The sequence below is a fragment of the Oncorhynchus keta genome, chromosome 5, assembly GCF_023373465.1.
Source record: "Oncorhynchus keta strain PuntledgeMale-10-30-2019 chromosome 5, Oket_V2, whole genome shotgun sequence".
Lineage (NCBI taxonomy): Eukaryota > Metazoa > Chordata > Actinopteri > Salmoniformes > Salmonidae > Oncorhynchus > Oncorhynchus keta.
The window spans coordinates 14,918,043-14,939,396 of NC_068425.1; the positions used below are offsets into that span (position 1 = coordinate 14,918,043).

The 21,354-nt window shown below is 43.6% G+C and overlaps 1 protein-coding gene across 9 annotated transcripts in view; it reads right to left on the bottom strand.

The window, feature by feature from the left end:
• The window catches only part of LOC118365789 (dedicator of cytokinesis protein 7-like), a 54,134-nt gene extending 40,891 nt beyond the window's left edge, over nucleotides 1-13,243 (bottom strand). For 8 of the 9 annotated variants that reach the window (XM_052518803.1, XM_052518801.1, XM_052518802.1 and 5 more), the window contains exons 1-8: nucleotides 13,075-13,242; nucleotides 10,268-10,352; nucleotides 8,568-8,743; nucleotides 8,135-8,203; nucleotides 7,642-7,981; nucleotides 3,274-3,359; nucleotides 3,005-3,071; nucleotides 2,619-2,768 (exon numbers count right to left, since the gene is read on the bottom strand). In XM_052518803.1, coding sequence (XP_052374763.1) covers nucleotides 2,619-2,768; nucleotides 3,005-3,071; nucleotides 3,274-3,359; nucleotides 7,642-7,981; nucleotides 8,135-8,203; nucleotides 8,568-8,743; nucleotides 10,268-10,352; nucleotides 13,075-13,124 — 1,023 coding nt within the window. In that variant the 5' untranslated portion in view covers nucleotides 13,125-13,242. Of the gene's footprint in view, nucleotides 1-2,618; nucleotides 2,769-3,004; nucleotides 3,072-3,273; nucleotides 3,360-7,641; nucleotides 7,982-8,134; nucleotides 8,204-8,567; nucleotides 8,744-10,267; nucleotides 10,353-13,074 lie in introns of all 9 variants that reach the window. The other variant, XM_052518795.1, reaches the window with a different exon arrangement.
• Between the last annotated feature and the right edge of the window lie 8,111 nt (nucleotides 13,244-21,354).

Genomic DNA, 21,354 nt, shown 5'->3' on the forward strand with positions numbered 1-21,354 from the left:
TTGGTGTTAATAGCCAGTGTTGGTGTTAATAGCCAGTGTTGGTGTTAATAGCCAGTGTTGGTGTTAATAGCCAGTGTTGGTGTTAATAGCCAGTGTTGGTGTTAATAGCCAGTGTTGGTGTTAATAGCCAGTGTTGGTGTTAATAGCCAGTGTTGGTGTTAATAGCCAGTGTTCTATTGCAGGTTCTATTCTTCAATTGATTGATTAATTATTCTTATGCTACGCAAAAGATAACATACATTTTTCTAAACTAATCCAATCTGTTAGTTGGACTAATTGCACCCGTTACTGAAATGATTGTTCCAGTTTAGATGGTTTAGGTCGTCTGACATCTAGGTCCTCCTGACCAAGACAGTCATTCTGAATGCAGGTTGTGGGTGAAAATATTTCTACATTTTGGATATCTCCACTCCAGCTTGATTCCAATGGAAATTACACCAATTTGCAAGCCAGCATAATTTGAATTTGCAAATAAAACTCAAAGAATAAAAAAGGAAAGTTTTACATCTCCCTAAGTCTGAGGGGGGTTTAAACCTTCCAGACTTGGAATTGTGTCAACTCACCACACAAGTATTCTTATTGCGACATAGAGTTAAGTGCACTACAGAGGAACAATGGGTACATATTGAAGATGTGCATGCTTATCCCCAGAATCTTTTTACATGTCTATTTTCAAAGGATAAAACTGAGAACATTAAAAAGCAGCAATACATCGATTTTTGGGCAACCCGACCTAATTCACGTGGATATGTCATTCTCATTGAAAGCAACTCTAAGAAGCGGTAGATCTGTTCTATGTACGCTATTTCTATGCTGACTGTTCTTAAGTTTCGTTTTTGCGTCTTTTTTACTTTTGGTTTTGTGCACCAGCTTCAAACAGCTGAAAATACAATACATTTCACAGCGGTTTAGATAGTACAATAATTAGCTACACTACACTTGTTTGTTTTGCCCTATTTGAGTCAGAAACTGATATTAATATGATAGGTAAGATATAGAAACCTTAGAGAGCCTATCTAAAATATAACTGATATTGGCACAAGACGGAGTTAATGTTGGAACATAACTAAATTACAGTTCATGAAAATGTATGCTTAATCCAGTATAAACTAATGTATAGAATGTCTTACACATTCACTAATTTTACAGTATAACGGCAGAGAAATGTCTTAATTTTACAACGGGTAGGTCTAATCCTGAATGCTGATTGGTTAAAAACGCACTCCAGCCGGTGTCTATTCCACAAGTCACCTCCGGCTAAATCTATGACATTGAAATACCTTTATACTCTGTTCTATCTGACAATCCACTGTCTCATCAGCCCAGATGGAACTTGACCTCCAATATAAAAATCCTGTAGACATTATCTCATATTTCTTTTAGAACAACATTTAGATTTCAACAGCAGAGATGTGTATAAACCTTGCTGTCTGCCTTGCTGTCTGCCTTGCTGTCTGTGTCTCCGACATTTGCAACACTGTTTTAATATTCAAAATTCAATCTCCTGCTGTCCCATAGTAATGAACGAGTCGGGACAAGACAGACAGGCAGCGTTTCTATGCAAGTCAAAATCATCAATCAGCTGGCATCATTTTTATGGATATTTACAACCAAAAAAATCAATTGAAAGAAGATCAAATGGAAGGACAGCTAATTTGCAGTCTTTCCAACTTCAGTTTGAAGTGATTGTGTTAGCTGTGTTGTTGGCTAGCTCCTCTGAACAGGAGTGTCCTGACGAGAGAACACATTTTCTATGCCAGGCGAATTCACGCATCATCAGCTCATTGTTATGGATGTATCTAAATAAATGGCCACTAGAAAACAGCTTCAACAAATGCAGCTACTCTGCTGTTATTCTGGCTGCTCCTTGATGACATGACTGCAAGTTAGCCACAGTTGGCTAGCAAGCAAGAACGTTTATAACAAACGACTGGGTCGCGTTCAAAGATACGGTTTCGTATGTTTTGTGCTGTTATTTGTATGTGTATGTTTTGTAAAAACAAAATATATATCGTACCCCAAAAATATTTGACTTGCACACCTGATGTGGCCTGTAAATCAAGAGTTGCAGGCCATTGTATTAGGGTAAAGTAGGCCCTCAAAATAAGGCTTATAAAATATGGATTGTGTTGTCTTCAAGAATGTAATTTTAATGATAACATATGGGATCTCACTTAGTGAAGGCTACAGGACTGAAAATGAATTAATGCAACAGCCATGTCTTGATCACTAACAAATACAGTCATGGATGGTAACTCTACAACTTACACGAAAGGTAAGGCACACAGGGAAATATGCAAATAAGGCTTTACACTAAGCAAAGTGTTAATTTCACACCGAAAAGTGTGGAAACGTATTGTCACTTGAACAGAGTTACATTTAACACTCAGTGATCACTCAGTAACATTCAGATCACACCTAAAAAACATTGTGGTAGGTGGATAGAAGATACAAAATATTTTATCTTTAACAGTTCATATGGACAGGACTAGGGGTTTTCTCCTGAACATGTGACCAGACCAAGACACAGTCCTACAGAGAGTCAGTAGTTTGTAATGTGACATAGAGCCTTCTCTGGACTCTGTATGTGCCCCCCCTAGTGGCCCTATGTCCAGTACCTTAATGACCAGGAAGATGTCTGCAGAGGGGTACGTGATGGAGAAGATGGCTGAGCGGGCCAGGGTGGAGATGGCTGTGTGGGGCGTGTGGAGGCGCAGCAAGCCCTTCATCTGATCGGAGTTCAGGTCAAAGTGGAAGTCCTCTGAGATCTGGGAGAGGGAGGAGATGAATGTCAAGGGATATTAATTCCGTTTTGACTCTGAGATTTAAAACACAAGACCTTTGAGGCATAGTAAGAGCTAGAATATTAGAATAATGCAATCATTAGAATAATGCAATCAGTCAAAGCTTGAGCTCAGCATGACATAAGCAAAATATGATCATTCAAAAATAAACATGCTCTATATGTACACAGTCTAAACATTTCTAGAAAACTCATGGGGACCTTTTTCTTTTCCTTGACATCATAGAGAGCGAGGGTCCCAAATATTGGCTCAATTTCTATTTCAAATCTGTAGGGGGTACAAAAAGCACATGTGTTTGGATGAGAAGGAAATATGATTGATCAATTAATAAAATGCCAAAATGTACTTACTATTGTGCTGACCTGAACTGTGACTCAGCACTTTACATTAGTGTGGAAAGGGTATAAGAGAAAGAGTGACCGACAAAGAGCTTTTTAGGAACGATAAGGACAGACAGGTGGTCACTCACTTGAGGGACAGACACTTGACCATGATCCTCTGACCACAGTGTTCTTTGGGGACCTCTGGGACAGAACATCTCTCCACAGCCTCATCCTGTCAGACAACACACACGTAGCCGTGAGAACATCAACACGACGGCAGCATTTACACAGCCAGACGCCATGGCAACGTTGACACAGACACCACAGTAGTGTGTACACAGACATAAGGAAGGAGGGAGAGAGCGTGAGAAGGAGACAGAGGCAAGTAGGGCTGGGCGGTAAACCGGTATTGATGCAAGGACCGGTTTAGCGTTTACTTTACCTTCTCTAACGGTATTTGAATGTTTTGTTTGTTAAATGTGATACGCCGTGTGTAACGTCCATTTGTATAGTTTACTCTGCTTCTCGAGTTCTCTCTCCATGCCGCGTTCCACAGAGATCTAGCCCCTCCCCGTCACTCATGGAGCACATTTGTTGTTCTTCGACCACAAGACACTTATGTTCCGTCTGCATGGTCAATGCAGCACATGCAAAATATGTTTTGAGCACATACACATTTTTTTACTTCACCTTCATTTAACCAGGTAGTTGAGAACAAGTTCTCATTTACAACTGCGACCTGGCCAAGATAAAGCAAACCAGTGCGACACATACAACAGAGTTCACATGGAATAAACAAACATACAGGCAATAATACAGTAGAAAAAGTCTATATACATTGTGTGAAAATGAGGTAAGATAAGGGAGGTAAAGGCAATAAATAGGCCATAGTGGCAAAGTAATTACAATATAGCAATTGAACACTGGAGAGATAGATGTGCAGAAGATGAATGTGCAAGTAGAGATACTGGGGTGCAAAGGAGAAGAAAAAATAATAATAACAGTATGGGGATGAGGTAGTTGAGTGGGCTATTTACAGATGGGCTATGTACAGGTGCAGTGATCTGTGAGCTGCTCTGACAGCTGGTGCTTAAAGCTAGTGAGGGAGATATGAGTCTCCAGCTTCAGTGATTTTTGCAGTTCGTTCCAGTCATTGGCAGCAGAGAACTGGAAAGGCAGCCAAAGGAGGAATTGGCTTTGGGGGTAACCAGTGAAATATACCTGCTGGAGAGCGTGCTACATGTGGGTGCTGCTATGGTGACCAGTGAGCTGAGATAAGGTGGGGCTTTACCTAGCAAAGACTTGTAGATGACCTAGAGCCAGTGGGTTTGGCAATGAGTATGAAGCAAGGGCCAGCCAACGAGAGCGTACAGGTCGCAGTGGTGGGTAGTATATGGGGCTTTGGTGACAAAACGGATTGCACTGTGATAGACTGCATCCAATTTATTTATACAATAGTCAGTTTTACGAGGGTGTTTGGCAGCATGAGTGAAGGATGCTTTGTTGCTTTGTTTGCGAAATAGGAAGCCAATTCTAGATGTAATTTTGGATTGGAGATGCTTAATGTGAGTCTGGAAGGAGAGTTTACAGTCTAACCAGACACCTAGGTATTTGTAGTTGTCCACATATTCTAAGTCAGAACCATCCAGAGTAGTGATGCTGGATGGGCGGGCAGGTGTGGGCAGCGATCGGTTGAAGAGCATGCATTTAGTTTTACTTGCATTTAAGGGCAGTTGGAGGCCACGGAAGGAGAGTTGTATGGCATAGTTAACAGTGTCCAAAGAAGGGCCAGAAGTACACAAAATGGCACAGAATTTAGCAGATGTTATTGCGGGCGTAGCGAAATGCTCGTAATGACAATGTTGATGACAGCGATTTTCTATTTGCTTCTTAATATAAAATAACTAGGGTTCCAGAATTACACTATTACACGACATCTCGTTTGTCTTTTCTTAGCAAGTTGGACCTAAATTACGTTAGTCGCTAACGCTAATCACTAGTTAACTGGCTAATAACTGTACTGAATCAGAACAAACATAACTAGTTATACAGCCCGATAATACCAGGGATGGTGTATACCTCAATCAGCATGTTGTCTGTGCAACAGTATCTTCTAAATCAAAGAGGAAAAAGCGAAGCATGAATGTTAACTACATGAAGTAGCTAAATTAAAACATTCAAAGTAGCCAAAGATTATAGGGTCCCCTAGGAAACACTTACCAAACAATTTGGTTCCTACTCCGTCACAATAACTCCTCCCTTGCATTTTTCATTCATTGTCATGTCAAACAACACTTTGTATTCAAAGTGCCACTATCATATTCAAACTACAGAATTAGAATAATCATTCTATTTCCATGACTCCAACAGTTCCCGAGTGGCGAAGCGATCTAAGGCACCGCATCTCGGTGCAAGAGGTGTCACTACAGTCCCTGGTTCAAATCCAGGCTGTATCACATCCGGCCGTGATTGGGAGTCCCATAGGGTGGCACACAATTGGCCCAGTGTCGTCCGGGTTTGGCCATCATTGTAAATAAGAATTTGTTCTTAACCGACTTGCTTAGTTAAAAAAAATAAAAAATACATGTAATTGTTTTTTAATGTTCACACAAGTGCAATTGTAACATTTTGTAAAACATAAGGCCTAGATCGTTTGCCCATATCATGCAGCCCTACGTGGTAGTGTGGGAATTCTCAAATGAGTGCAGAAATTTATGGAAATAATTGGTTGAAGTTGAATAGAACAGTATAAAACAATCAGAATGGAGAAAGATCCATTGAAATTACTTAGAATGTACAGTGCTTTCAGGAAAGTATCCAAACCCCTGGACTTACACTCAGGATTACAGCCTGAGTGTTCTTGGGTATGACACAACAAGCTTGGCATACTTGTTTTAGGGGAGTGTCTCCCATTCTTCTCTTCAGATCCTCTCAAGCTCTGTCAGGTTTGATAGGGAGTGTCACTGCACAGCTATTTTCAGGTCTCTCCAGAGATGTTCGATCGGGTACAAGTCCGGGCTCTGGCTGGGTCACTCAAGGACATTCAGAGACTTGTCCCGAAGCCACTCCTGAATTGTCCTGTTGGAAGGTGAACCTTCACCCCAGTCTGAGGTCCAGAGCAGATTTTCATCAAGGATCACTTCTGTACTTTGCTCTGTTCATCTTTCCCTCTTTCCTGACTAGTCTCCCAGTCCCTGCCACAGTATGATGCTGCCACCACCATGCTTCACCGTAGGGATGGTGCCAGGTTTCCTCCAGATGTGACGCTTGGCATTCAGGCCAAAGAGTTCAATCTTGGTTTCATCAGAACAGAGAATCTTGTTTCTCATGGTCTGAGAGTCTTTAGGTGGCGTTTAGCAAACTCTAAGCGGGCTGTCATGTGCCTTTTACTGAGGAGTGGCTTTTGTCTGGCCACCCTACCATAAAGGCCGTATTGGTGGAGTGATGCAGAGATGGTTGTCCTTCTGGAAGGTTCTGTGATCTCCACAGAGGAACTCTGGAGCTCTGTCAGAAGGACCATCAGGTTCTTGGTCACCTCCCTGAACAAGGCCCTTCTCCCCCGATTGCTCAGTTTGGCCGGGCGGTCAGCTCTAGGAAATGTCTTGGTGATTCCAAACTTCTTCCATTTAAGAATGATGGAGGCCACTGTGACACAATCCTGTCTCGGAGCTCTACCGACAATTCCTTCGACCTCATTGCTTGGCACTGTCAACTGTGGGACCTTATATAGACAGGTGTGTGCCTTTCCAAATCATGTCCAATCAATTGAATTTTCAAAATGGGGACCCCAATCAAGTTGTAGAAACATCTCAAGGATGATGAATGGAAACAGGATGCACCTGAGCGACATTTCTAGTCTTATAGCAAAGGGTCTTAATACTTATATATTAATACACTTACAAAAATGTAAAAAACAATGTTCTCTCTTTGTCATTATGGGTTATTGTGTGTAAACTGATGAGGAATATTTTTTTATTTAATTGAATACATTTTAGAAGGCTGTAACGTAACAAAATGTGGAAAAAGTGAAGGGGTTTGAATACTTTCCAAATTAACTGTATGTGTTGCCACCCTAGGGTCACGCACTACTTAAAGCAAATGTAGAACTTTAATTAATCAAAAATATAAAATAACGTCAAATACCCTAAAAACATTATATATTTTTCAAATACCTTAATATTATATTTTGGCCATATCGCCCAGCCCTAAGAGGCAAGATACACAAACAGATGGTCACATGGCTGGGGAGAAGGCCATGGTACTGTACATCCACTTCATTGATGTGGTTCAATGTCTATGGTGGAACTGCCTGTAATTAACTTTGAAACATTTTTATATTATATATATATATATATATATAATTAAGTTTTGATATAGTTTCCATAGCTTTCTATGTTATAGCTATATCATTCTACACAAAGTCAGCTAGCACTTCAGCAACACATGCTGAGCAACAACTGAGCCGAACAGAAGTGAATAGTGAATGGATGATAATATTATTATTTGGGACTGACCTCGTCGGGAGGGGGGAAGAGTCCCAGCAGGTCAGAGTGGCGCCCCTGCAGGCGGGCCTCAGCGTTGCGGCGGTCCATGTCCTCTGCAGCTGTGCGCTCTAGCACCGAGGTCAGCAGGGCGTCCGGCGACGAGTTCTTCAGGTCAAAAATACTGGAGGCCCAGCTACCCCGGGGCGTGTCATCCAGAGAGACTGACCGCCGCTTAGCATCATCCTGGTCATCCTGGCGGTCAGTGGCCGCAGCCTCGTCCAGTTCAAAGGTCTGCTTAACCAGCCCCCGCTGCCTCTCCCTCTGGCGCTCAGAGTTATGGGGGGTGTGGGTTGTACTATAACGCTGATACCTACAGACAAGGCAAAATACATTATCCTCATCTTTAAAATCACAGAGATAATGCACATCATGGGCACCATTGCAACCAAATCAATTGTAAATCAATGTGGATAAAGGAATGGAAAAGAGGGAGGCATGGAACACATGATAGAGGGACACTCACTTCCTCTGAATGATCAACCAGTCATCTGTGTAGACAGCCAAGGCATCTCTCACTCTTGGGTCAAAGGTGCTGTGGAAAAAACACATGAATTATATAGTATGACATAAATATTACAATGGCATAAGAAAGGTACAGGGTGTTCTGCCAGTCCAGTAGAATGACAATGCTGTGTAAAGTGTGTCAAGAAGTCCTAGTTATGTGTGTGAGCATGTGTGTGTCAGTCTTACCCTCTAGATTCTTTTCTAGGCGGGGCACAAAGGAATTCAACACAACATCCAGACCCCTGTCTCCAAAATGACCATTTGAAACCCATTGAAGCCAAACTCTTTTAGGCAGGTGGAAACAGAGCTAAGCAAGGGGCCATAATGATAGGGGAAACACTGCTGTGTGTACTGTAAATAATGTACATAGTATGTGTGTTAGTGTGACTCACTCCTCCTCGGGCAGAGGGGGCTCCAGTGTAGTACACTCTCTGTCCTGTAGGAGGAGCTCCAGGTCATCTGGGGGGAACTCCATCAGCTGTCTGAGGGGGCCAGGCTCCGCCCCAGGGGCGTGGCTACTCACATACTCCTCATAGTCCACAGGCTCCACCACCTCTGTCAGCGGCACCTGACAACCAATCAATCAATCAATCAATAACACACAACAATCAATACCTGAGGTGCATTCCGTTTGCTTGAACATTTGCGGAACAGTTTGTACTGAGCGACACGTTTCCTTAAACAGACCGAGCTGGGTTTGCTCCGTTCGGTGGGTGTGCCTTGAAGCAACGAGTGACATATTTAAAAAGGGCAGCGGTGCATTTTGAACCTCAACTGGTCATTCAGTAGAGCACCGTTTCTGTTCAATGTAAAAGTTATGTTCTGAACGCAGCCCCGGAGAAGCATTATATTCATACACCTGAACATTCCACCAGGACCACAAGCTACACCGAGATGGTGAGCAAAGAAGAGAGATGGATAATATGAGTGATTAAGCCTACGTCGCCTACTTTGCCTACGTCGCCTACTTTGCCTACGTCGCCTACTTTGCCTACGTCGCCTACTTTGCCTACGTCGCCTACGTCGCCTACTTTGCCTACGTCGCCTACTTTGCCTACGTCGCCTACTTTGCCTACGTCGCCTACTTTGCCTACGTCGCCTACTTTGCCTACGTCGCCTACTTTGCCTACGTCGCCTACTTTGCCTACGTCGCCTACTTTGCCTACGTCGCCTACGTCGCCTACTTTGCCTACGTCGCCTACTTTGCCTACGTCGCCTACTTTGCCTACGTCGCCTACTTTGCCTACGTCGCCTACTTTGCCTACGTCGCCTACTTTGCCTACGTCGCCTACTTTGTCTACGTCGCCTACTTTGCCTACGTCGCCTACTTTGCCTACTTTGCCTACGTCGCCTACTTTGCCTACTTTGCCTACGTCACCTACTTTGCCTACTTTGCTTACGTCACCTACTTTGCCTACTTTGCTTACGTCACCTACGTCGCCTACTTTGCCTACGTCGCCTACTTTGCCTACGTCGCCTACTTTGCCTACGTCGCCTACTTTGCCTACGTCGCCTACTTTGCCTACGTCGCCTACGTCGCCTACTTTGCCTACTTTGCCTACGTCGCCTACTTGGCCTACTTGGCCTATGTCGCCTACTTGGCCTACTTGGCCTACGTCGCCTACTTTGCCTACGTCGCCTACGTCGCCTACTTTGCCTACTTTGCCTACGTCGCCTACTTGGCCTACTTGGCCTACGTCGCCTACTTGGCCTACTTGGCCTACGTCGCCTACTTGGCCTACGTCGCCTACTTGGCCTACGTCGCCTACGTCGCCTACGTCGCCTACGCGCCTACGTCGCCTACGCGCCTACGTCGCCTACGTCGCCTACTTTTGACACACCTTTTTATGTAACCTGTATTTAACTAGGCAAGTCATATACATAGACACTGGCTCCACTTCAATGAGAGCACACTTCAATGAGAGCTCACATTTTTATACACAAATAGATGACATCCTAAGTGGTTGATGACCTCCTTAAAAGTTGTTTGTTTCCAAAGCAGTAAATTCAACTCATCCGTAGAAAGTCCATCCTCATGTTTGACCTAAGACAAGGTGATATACCTAACAACAGAAAACACACAGCTACTTACAGGTTGGTGTGCTCCTCGTTTCTTGGACAGCTGAGGGGAGCCGTACTCCCTGGATACCTGCTTCCTGACCTCTGCAGCCACCGTCCTGACAGAGACGGACAGGAAATGGTAGAGTTCAGTTACGCTCAAACAGGGGGAAAACTGTTTTTCATTCACAGCTGTATCTTCAGGAAGCCAAACAGAAACAAGTCTAGACATAATAAATACCAGAATAGCAATCCTTCTGTCAGTGGATAGAGTACAACTAAATTGAGTACAACTCAACTACTAATTTGATGTCCAAAATTGCACGCGTTAGATTCGTATGCAAATATGCTCCATAATCTAGATACTCAGCTAAAATCTCTCCAGCGAGGTGCCAAAAATCGAATTGCCTCACCATTATCATGCACATGCAAATAAGCCAATTAACATAAGCCAAACAAAACCCTTGCTGCTGATAACCCAGAGTTAACCCTGCTTGAAACCATTATGAATATGTAGGCTACTCCCAGACGTAATGCTAGATGGATGTGTTTTATACGTAATTATGTGCCTGCCTTAGATTTCATAATAGCTTTCCAGTTTTGACTTCTTATCAGATGTGAGCCGCCATGTATGCTATCCATTCTCTCCCCACGACCCAGTCCCCAGCAGCTGGTACTAGAAGCAGTGCTGAATGCCATCAGCTGTTGTGAATGGGAGTCAAGCCGGATCTGTGGGAGATGAGAGGAGTGGTGGGCCTAGTACAGAAACCAGGCAGAGAGCCATAACTCTCTCACTGCCCCTGGCCTGGACCTTTATGGACTAATAGCAAATGGGAGGCTTAGAGAGGGGGGACAAAGTCAAACTAGGCCCCCAATCCTCTCAGAGACACAGCATGCAGCTGCTCTTCAACAAACTTATAACGGACTGGCCATCTCATACTCTCAGACACAGACATGCACAGTTGCACGCACACATAACGCTTCCGGAATTCCCTGGTCACGGTCGCTGTGGTCAAACTATGTCTTCATTCCACATGTTAAATGCTACTGCTCTCTGCTTCAAAAGGAGACCCTCAAATGTCATTTCCCCCATGACATCCTACATCCCCCAGAAATAACTCTGATACCCCAAATCACACAACCCTTTTAAGCTGGAACTCTTACAACAATCTTTGGACAGAGGCGTCAGTCACAACAATATGTTTGTGATAGTGTTGTTCTACCATTAAAATGTGCTACCTTTTCCAATCCCCACTTTAGACAGGATAAAGGAAAAGCTATCGCCTCCAAGGGTAATAGGCGGAACACCCTGTCACACCCTTTCCTGCATCCTGAACCGATACAATGGACTGGCTCCCACTGAGGAGAGGGAGAGAGAAAGGACTGGACGATAACAGAGTTGGGGAGAGAGGAGAAACTGTAGCAATGATTAGGCCTAAGCTGTTGAATTCAGCACTCTACTCGGTTACTACTAAGTTAGGCAATAGCCTAGTAGTAGGTTAGCTGCTACAATTTGAACTAGTAGGCTGCCAGTCAACATTCAGAGGGAACAGCACCATTCACCATTAGCTAGGCTAACTCAATATGATAATCATGTGAGAGTGAGAAACATGGGTACATACTATAGTGAGTATAATAAGTCTGGTATGCGCCAGTCGGAAAGTCATAATACGAGACGCAAGTTATGGGCCTGTTGAGGTGTTAACTGTTTCGTACTGGAATGCTGACATTCCAAGATGTCATTGAGATTTCCTCCCTGTTGGTTTTGATGTGACATGTTCACCTGCATGTCTCTAATAAAATATCCAGTCTGCTCTCAGGAGCCTCCAAGGGCCACGCACCCATAATATGAAGGAGGTTCTCAGACGATTCTATGAAGGCTGCAAGGTGAACAGCTAGGCTAGTGCTTTTTTTCTGGAAGTGTGTGTTTGTGTGTGACGGGGCGGAACGACACCTGCTATTAGCATGTATTGCCTATACCCACCCACCCACCACGCAACAATGGCTTAGTATGCCGTTCCCTGATCAAGGCTTTGATGAACACAAGTATGAGCTCAACAATGGTGGAACAGGAAAATGCATCATGTCATGCAAGGTGATATTTCGGCTATAGGTCTGATCTAACTCTGTGGATAATAATAAAGATACTGTCCTCGGCTACTTGACTTTTCCACAGGAAAAGGGGAACTCCGTCTTGCCTACTTCTGATTTCATTGTGTAGCAGAACTCCATAAGAACTAGACGTTTCAGTTCCATCTACAGACCTATCCCCAGGAAGAGTTCTACACAGTATGACTTGAACTAGGAGTGACAGCACAGAGGATCGAGCGGAGTTCATTTGCAGCGCAACAATATTAGAGTAACCCAACCCACGCCTTGTTATCCCACAGGTCGACGGGAAAGCGAATTCAACGGCTGGTATGACTAGATAACTACCAATTATAGTTTTTTTTATCCATTTTACCTGTGGCTCCTCAAGATAATGTAAAATACAGTAATTTAGGTAACTAGTAGCCAACATGTTGGATGGTTCGAGTGTCAGCCTACCAGCAAAATGAGAACTGTGATCTAGTTAACGTTATCTGTGTGTGCAACAAAGAAACAATCGCAAGTTATGAAAAATCGTTTTAATTTTCTAAACAATGGCAGGGTGAATGATAAATTCACATTTAAATCGAAGTCCATATGCTGAACAATAGACTGGCCTCCGTCTGTCTCAGTTCCTATTCAGTCTGCGCGGTTTACGATCAGTGATGCCCTTAAATCCTGCACTACTCGGTATGTCCGTCATGTCAGGCGAACTAGCTGTCCTACAGAGTACATACAAATTATGAGTCTCACCGATTAATTTTATGAGCAAATGCCCTCCTCTCGTTGGTTGAAGATGCCATTTCGCGTCCCCATTTAGTGTAGTCTTCGAACTATTCTCTCTCTCTCACACACTCCTGCACTTCGATACTTTTGTTGTCCTGCTGGAGTTCGCTTCCTTGTATCACCACGCCACGGTGCCTATCCCAGTGTTCCTCCTAGTGGTTGGGAGCAGAAATACAAGGTTGTGTTGTATGGGATCGTCCGCAGTGCATTCAAAATTCTCACCTGACCGGTTTCAGTAACGCTGTCACACGCCCGCGAATGGCCCATATCCTCAACAGTTGGGGTTTCATTAGTGTGAAAACTGAGTACGTTTGCTGAACAGCGAGACCTACTTTAGTTCAACATGTATACCAAGTGAAAAACACAACGTCAAGGCCCGTAGGTGTGTCATCTGTTGACAGTTTTGTTGTCCTAGCTACCTGTCAAAACAAAAGCAAAACACTACAACTAATGCATAAATTCATAAATCACACTGCATACATTACAGGCCTATAATACGGATATGGATCTGCAGTAGGCCATTTTTTTGTTTCTATGCACCCATTGGGGAATTGGGAAATCTGCAGTGATGTAAGTAGGCAGGTGCAACACAGTAGGCAGGTGGCACCTGAACAAGGTCAATATTTTTTTTTAGCTCAAGGAGGTTGAAGAGGATGGTAAGCTATCAAGCAATGCTATCAAGAGAAAAGGTTGGGTTGTGAAGTACTAGGCAAGCCGGCTAGGGATTAAATAGATTTATAGACTACTGTTCAACTGCTAGGCTTTTTTGAGCCAATAGACCTAGGCCTGTGTCAAAGAGACAGATGACTGTCGTCTGATTCCCATTTTCCTCACCCGGCGGTCAACTAATCCAATTGCTGAAAAAAATAATCTGTCTTTTACCAGGGAGGGAGCCATTTCATTCGTCATTTGGTTAAGTAGATCTAATCCTGTTAATTATGTCTGGCATGTGCATACAACCTCTATCTAAGAGGATGTGTACTGGCCCTATAATTCAGCGGTGCTACATTGTGGTGTGCTAATTTACACCTTTTAAATCATTTATCTACCTCGATAATGTTGTGTGCATTAGAATACTCTTCACACTACACAAGGATAGTGTGTTCATATTTGGGATGAATATGTATTATGATCATATGCCCATCCCCTAAATGGTTAGTTCCTCTAGGTGTATCTCTACAGCAGCAGCATATGTTTACCTCACAGTCATTTTCAAAACATGCTCAAGTATTTCATGTTTATTCCATTATCCCCTCTTGGAGGGAATCTATGTAATATACTGTATCACATTTCCCTCGTCAGCCAGGAGGCAAAATGCTGCCTCTCCCTTCAGCAAGGGTGCTTTACTAACTGTTGACCAGCAGAGGGAGATGTTCACCATGATTGTGGGGAAAGGGGTAGGGCCCACGCCTCCTCTCTAAGAAGGGCGGGTCTTCAGATTCATGATTCTTTCTGATTTCTGATTTCGTGGTCCATGGAGCTCAACAGAACTAGCACTGTAGTGACAGACTCTGATTGTAGCGTTATCTTGCAGTTTCTGATTTTCTTTGTAGCCTTTCAGTTGATAGACGACAAACGTTGGTCTAAATTAAGACCCAAAGGAGATGGCCTCCTTTCAAATGGAATCAAATTACTTACAATGAAGCAAATGAAAAGGAGGTACACCAAAGTTCAGGACACAATGTGTCCCCACAGGGTTGTCCCTGATGTCTTATAGCTGGTCCATCTTTCATCTCAAATTGAAATTAGCAGGTAACACTAAATGGGAAATTAATCAATGCATTATTGTATTTACATTTGACATTTGAGTGATCCAGAGCGACTTACAGTTAGTCCATTCATCTTAAGATAGCTCGGTGGGACAACCACATGTCCCAGTCATAGTAAGTACATGCTTCCTCAAAGTAGCTCTCAGCAAAGTCAGAGCTAGTAAGGTAAGTATTGTTTTTATGTATCTCTCTCCCTCTCTCCTTCTCTTATCGATCCTTCTCCACAGGAACCACTTGTCAATTTACTGTAAAACCACTCCCTCCGCTTTGTCTGCCTTCATTCCCCACCCCAATCTCCTCCATCAGTAAAGTATAACCAAATAGTTGCCTGCTGCAACCCCACCCCCACCCCTCCTCACTCTCCCTCTTCCCCATGGTCCACCAATTCAGCACCAGGGAAAGCAGCCTGCCTGGCATGCTGCTGCAGGTACTCAGCTCCCGCTCTGCTCTATCTGCAAGATGCCAGATGAATAATGGGGAGTATGGAGGTTTATGAAAAATGAGAGACGGAGAGAGAAAGAGAGAGAGGGGGGGGAGGGGGTGGATAAATTAACCTTGAATGACAGACAGAGGCTGAAGCTGTAGCAGAGGAAGGACAGACATCTTGGGGATTTGTGTGTGCATGGAACCAACCTCTCTCAGAGTAGAGCAGGGTAGCAGGCAGGTTCAGTGCTAACAGCAGGCAGGAGTCTGGGCCAGAGACCATGTTAATGAAGACAAATTAATCTCACTTTCTATCTCTCTTCTATGTAGGTCCACTGCTTCCACTACAATGCCCACACTAGCCCTTTCTCTACCATGGTTGTCCTGAGAATGAAGAATGAAGAGTATTGCCTTACAAGGCAACATGTGTGCATTAGACATTGTGAGAGCCTAGGTATTGTATTTGTAATGTGTTTTCTCAGGTGGTCAAGAGTCACTGAGCCAGACAATGTAGACCACTATGAGCTTCCATCATGACAATCACAATGTAAACCACAATGAGCTTCCATCGTGATAACCAGACAATGTAGACTAATATGAGCTTCCATCATGACAACCAGACAATGTAGACCACTATGAGCTTCCATCATGACAACCAGACAATGTAGACCACTATGAGCTTCCATCATGACAACCAGACAATGTAGACCACTATGAGCTTCCATCATGACAACCAGACAATGTAGACCACTATGAGCTTCCATCATGACAACCAGACAATGTAGACCACTATGAGCTTCTGTCATGACAACCAGACAATGTAGACCACAATGAGCTTCTGTCATGACAACCAGACAATGTAGACCACAATGAGCTTCTGTCATGACAACCAGACAATGTAGACCACTATGAGCTTCCATCATGACAACCAGACAATGTAGACCACTATGAGCTTCCATCATGACAACCAGACAATGTAGACCACTGTGAGCTTCTGTCATGACAACCAGACAATGTAGACCACTATGAGCTTCTGTCATGACAACCAGACAATGTAGACCACTATGAGCTTCCATCATGACAACCAGACAATGTAGACCACTGTGAGCTTCTGTCATGACAACCAGACAATGTAGACCACTATGAGCTTGCATCATGACAACCAGACAATGTAGACCACTATGAGCTTCTGTCATGACAACCAGACAATGTAGACCACTATGAGCTTGCATCATGACAACCAGACAATGTAGATCATCATGATCCTTTTCCCCATTGGTAAGTCAGAACACATTACTAATTGGACATTTAATTGGATATTACATAAAAGCATCTTGCCCACTACAATGCAGCCATCATTACCATCAAGCTTAGATACACTGTCAGACAAATCTATAAATATCACGCTGATGTCATATTTGGGAATTAAATGTCAGTATCCAATCAAAGTTTATTGGTCGCGTGCACAGATTTGCAGGTGTTATAGCAGGTGCAGTGAAATGTTTATGTTACTAGCTCCAACAGTGCAGTAGAATGTCTAGCAAATACTATACACAATAATCAACAATTTAATGAAGCGCTCGAATGTTTGGCAGTGACATTGTGGTGCCCTTGCATTGTGTTTGTTCGCATAGCAATGATTAATACTGTCAGTCGACAGTACCTACGCCTGCTCTATTCTTCCCACCTCTCTAGCCTCCTTCTTTTCTCTCCTCCTTAGCCCTCCTCTGTTCATCGAAGGCTTTCAATTCCTAGACCGGCACTATTGTTCGAGTTGCTGCCCCTCCCCCACAGCCGAGAGAGCCCCCCCACCCCTTCCATCCCTACTGCATTACCAAAGAACAAAAGAGAGCGTGTCAGACACCACCCACTGGATCTCTTTCACACAACAGCCCCCACCTCACTTCCAGATGGGCTTAGCTTTTTTTCAGGGGTTTCTCACAACCCCAAGAGTCCTTCAAAATGGATGTCACTTCCCCCAGAATCCACTCCTCAGCTGCCCGTCATCCACCTGCTCGCCCACCACGTGCCCATGCCCAGAGCACGCCCCATCTCCACCCCCTCCCCTCTACCTCTCCCTACCGGCCTGGAGAGAGGGAGGGGGGTCCCATTAAAATCATTAACCACTTGCTCACTGTGGCCCAGCTCCAGGACATTACTTCAGCAGCCATAAAAAGGCTTTTACGATATTAAGTGCTGAGGGGGAGAAAAGGAAGAACAAACCTCTAGTGTTTTTACATATGAAAGCTCTCACAATTTAGCAAAACCACATGTTGGGGGAGGAAAACAAACATGCGAAAATTACATACTAAAAGGTTTATCAATATACAGAGATTCTGTATAATTGGCTACATGTACGAAACTAAATCAAGAAACAACAAATGCAAAGAAATTAAACATAATAAGACAGGCTCATACAGACAGACAGGCTCATAACAAGTAATGAAGCATTACACCTGTTGACTATAAGTCAAGTGTTTACCAAGGATGACATAATGGTATCAGGTTCACCATCACCTTCACAAGCTGAACACTGATGATGAAGGAATTACCCGTCATGACAATAGCTATAATCCATAACGTTCAAGCTAATGTGCAGTAGTATCTCTTGCTGTCCTCCAATGAGGGGCAGGCAGATGCTTATTTGATTGTGTGGCTCGAAAGGCATCAACACGTTGCATCTTCAGGAGAGTGTTTTCTCGAACCTCTACCCTTGGACTGACCCCTGACCCTTCAGGGAGCTAGAGGAGAGGTGCAGCACTCGGCCTCATCTGCCACCCCCACCGGACAGCTGTTAGGACTTTAATGGAACTTGTTTTACCATTAAGAGGTTGGGGAAGCAGGGGGGTTGGATAATCACTGCTAAAATCCTTTCAAATATGGTTAGTTACTGTAGAATGCAGAAATCTATATCCCCCAGTTGCCAGTACACATCCCTCCACTTCTGGAGATATGGCTAGTAGACAGAGAGCCATTTAACAAAGTAAATCATGATGCTAGCTAAATGATTTCATAATGCAGTGCACTAGTACTCCGTATACACACAGGGTACAGGATATGTTGAACAACCTGGAGCCGTAGCTTAGCCTTCAGTATATGTTGGATGGCATTGAAGACGTGTGTTGGGAAATTGCGGTTGAAGCGTCACACTCACCGATCTGAGCAGCAGCAGTAGAAGCTCCACTTTCTCCTGCCTTCATTACATGCATGGCTGCTTACATTGCTGTCCCACTAACCAAGATTTATGTGGATATCCACAGTTCTACCCTCACTAATGCCTACCACAAGTCAGCCTTGTTTAAGGGTGCTTCATGGTGGAGGACATGCAGAATGTTGTACAGTATAATGCATGCGATGTGTTTACGATTCCCTCGACCGTATCCTCTATAGATTATTTATCTGACCAGCAAGAAACGACCAAACCTTCATCCCCATTACCATCATCCCCTCCCAGTCCCTAAGGGTTCAAGCACCCAAATCAATGTAAAGAAAAGAGAAGAGGGCTGTGTTCCTCCCCCTACATCTGTCATAGAGAGAGAGGGAGGGGTTGTACTTGTGGGCTGTACAGGGGAACAATATCATACCATCTGTCACAAACCAACTGCTTCATCTCTGATGGGATAAATACAGCTCCTAAAAACATCTACCCTTAGATGATTACAGAGCATTAGTTTACTGGAGGCAACGGCTCCCCTAATCCCCTACAGTATACCCAGCAGACACTCTGTCTGCTTCTGTCTAACCACACCCTACCTCTAGTGTATCCATCAAACCAGCAAGCTGCACCTTGCACACGCACATAATAGGCTTTTCCATCATAAAAAATCTAGCCATTCTGTGCAAAAGGAACTAATTTAATTTCACAATATTAAATCAGGCAATTCAAATGGTGCTCGACACAAGGAAATATATGGAGAGTGTTTCTAGGAGAGGGCACAGAATGGATGTGAAAGCTTGATGAAAAGGAGGGCACATTGTCCTCAGAGGTAATGTTGAAAATGTAAGATGCAATCTGTTCATAACTGAACAGGGCTCTTTCATATTGAAATGGTGCTGCTGCCTCTGATACGGGAGGATGGGCGGGGCTGGCGGATTCTTCTTGCTTCCTTAGCCGTCGCCTCTTTGTGACGTGCCCTTTCACTGTTCACACTGTCCAACTACGCCAAAGCCCTTGTTCAGTATAGAGCACTAAATGACCCTCCTAAACAATATTGGTACAAACATGTATGTCACAGATGATTAGCCTATGACGGGCTAAAGGAGATCCTAGTAAACAACAACAGCATCAACAAATGCTTCTCAACCGAACAAGACAACAGACACCCCAGTAATTTCACTATGGGGCTGGCTAAGAGAATGGGTCTGTATGGCGAGAACTCAGCTAAACCCCATATCCCCTATGGGCCATATGCCTCTCTCTCACTCTCTCGCAGTAGCATGTAGCTAGAGCCGCAATCTCAGTCATTCATATTTAATTCCAGTGGAGTTTCCGGCCAGACTAATGTGCTATTGATTTCAAGTCTCCTATTACTGGAGCTGGGAGATTGGTGTGGGAGAGAGGGATGGAGAGTGACTGATGAGAGAGGGTGAGGAGAAGGAAAAGGTGTAAGATAGAGAGGAGGAAGAGAATACCGTAGGGGCGCTGTTGAGGAGCATGGACTTCGAGAATCAGGATTGTATGTCTTCTCAGACTGACTGTGGTGTCTATTTTGGAGTTCTATTTCTCTCTCTCATTAAATCATATTTTAGACCAAAGTTATGTTTCGACTTCCATTAGAAACAGTGGAAGGAGAACATTTGAGACAGTGAAAACAAAAGCGTTTTCAATTATTAGACTTTTTTTAAATGCCTAATGCAGTTGTTTTCATATCAATATCCAACCATTTCTGGTTAACAATTAAATACCTTTCTGTAACAGATTTCCATTAAAATGGGCAAAAATCATATATATATAATTTTTTGTTTACTATTTCTCAAGCACGAATTTAGCTAGGACTGTCTGGGAGTAGTTTGAGTGGGGAGGGGGGAACTAAAAACTAGCTGTCATTGACAGAGGTTTGGAACTCTCTTTGTTATTTAGTGCATGGTGATGTCACCATGGAAAGCCCAAACTCCCAGCATGCAAACCTGCTGATTAGAACGTCCTGTGTAGATTGTATTTTCAACCCGCAACTATCAAGAAATAACATAGACTTTTTCACACTTTTACAGTGTTAGTTTCATCAGCTGTTGTACAATATCATTTAAAACAGAATTTTGACGCACTGGGCCTTTAAAGTCAGAACTGTTACACAATATGAATAACAATGAGCTGAAGAAACACCCACACTCTTGCGTTATTGCATTTAGTTTAGCGTCTTGGTGATGGTGTTTGTATGTGACAGATAGACAGAGGAAAAGAGAGTGGGAAAGGGAGAAGAAGAAAAGAGAGAGATTGTCTAAGAGCTGGGTGTATTTAAGGTTTTCTCCCTGGATACCAACGCAGACGGGTCCAGATGAAAGATTAATAACCATCTATATTTAACGAGGTTTAGAGTAAAACATGTTCCTTACCAGAAAGGGTGGTCGCACTCACACCCACCCACTCCCACCTCCTCTAACCCCACACATACACACACACACATACAAATACACAATGCACTATGACTTTTTGAACATATAATGGGTTTGCACATTCATAATTAATGTAGACTGCATACACTCCTACGCATGACAAAATATAATGCACTTACATGTTATGCACCTATGGCCCACATTAACACAGAAGGATACACTACATTAACACTCCGGTTTGAAATCAAACACACACACACACACACACACACACACTCATCCAGAAGCTTGGAAAGCAGAATATAATCAATAAGTAAAAAGATGACAAGAGGCATCTAAGTTCAGAGTCTTCCTCCCACCAGCCAGTCTACTCTAATAATAGCCCAGAGACAACACATTGAGACAGATAGAGGGATAGAACTAGCCAGAGAGAGAGAGAGAGAGATGAAGAAAGGGAGAGAGAGAGAGAGAGATGAAGAAAGGGAGAGAGAGAGAGCCCAAG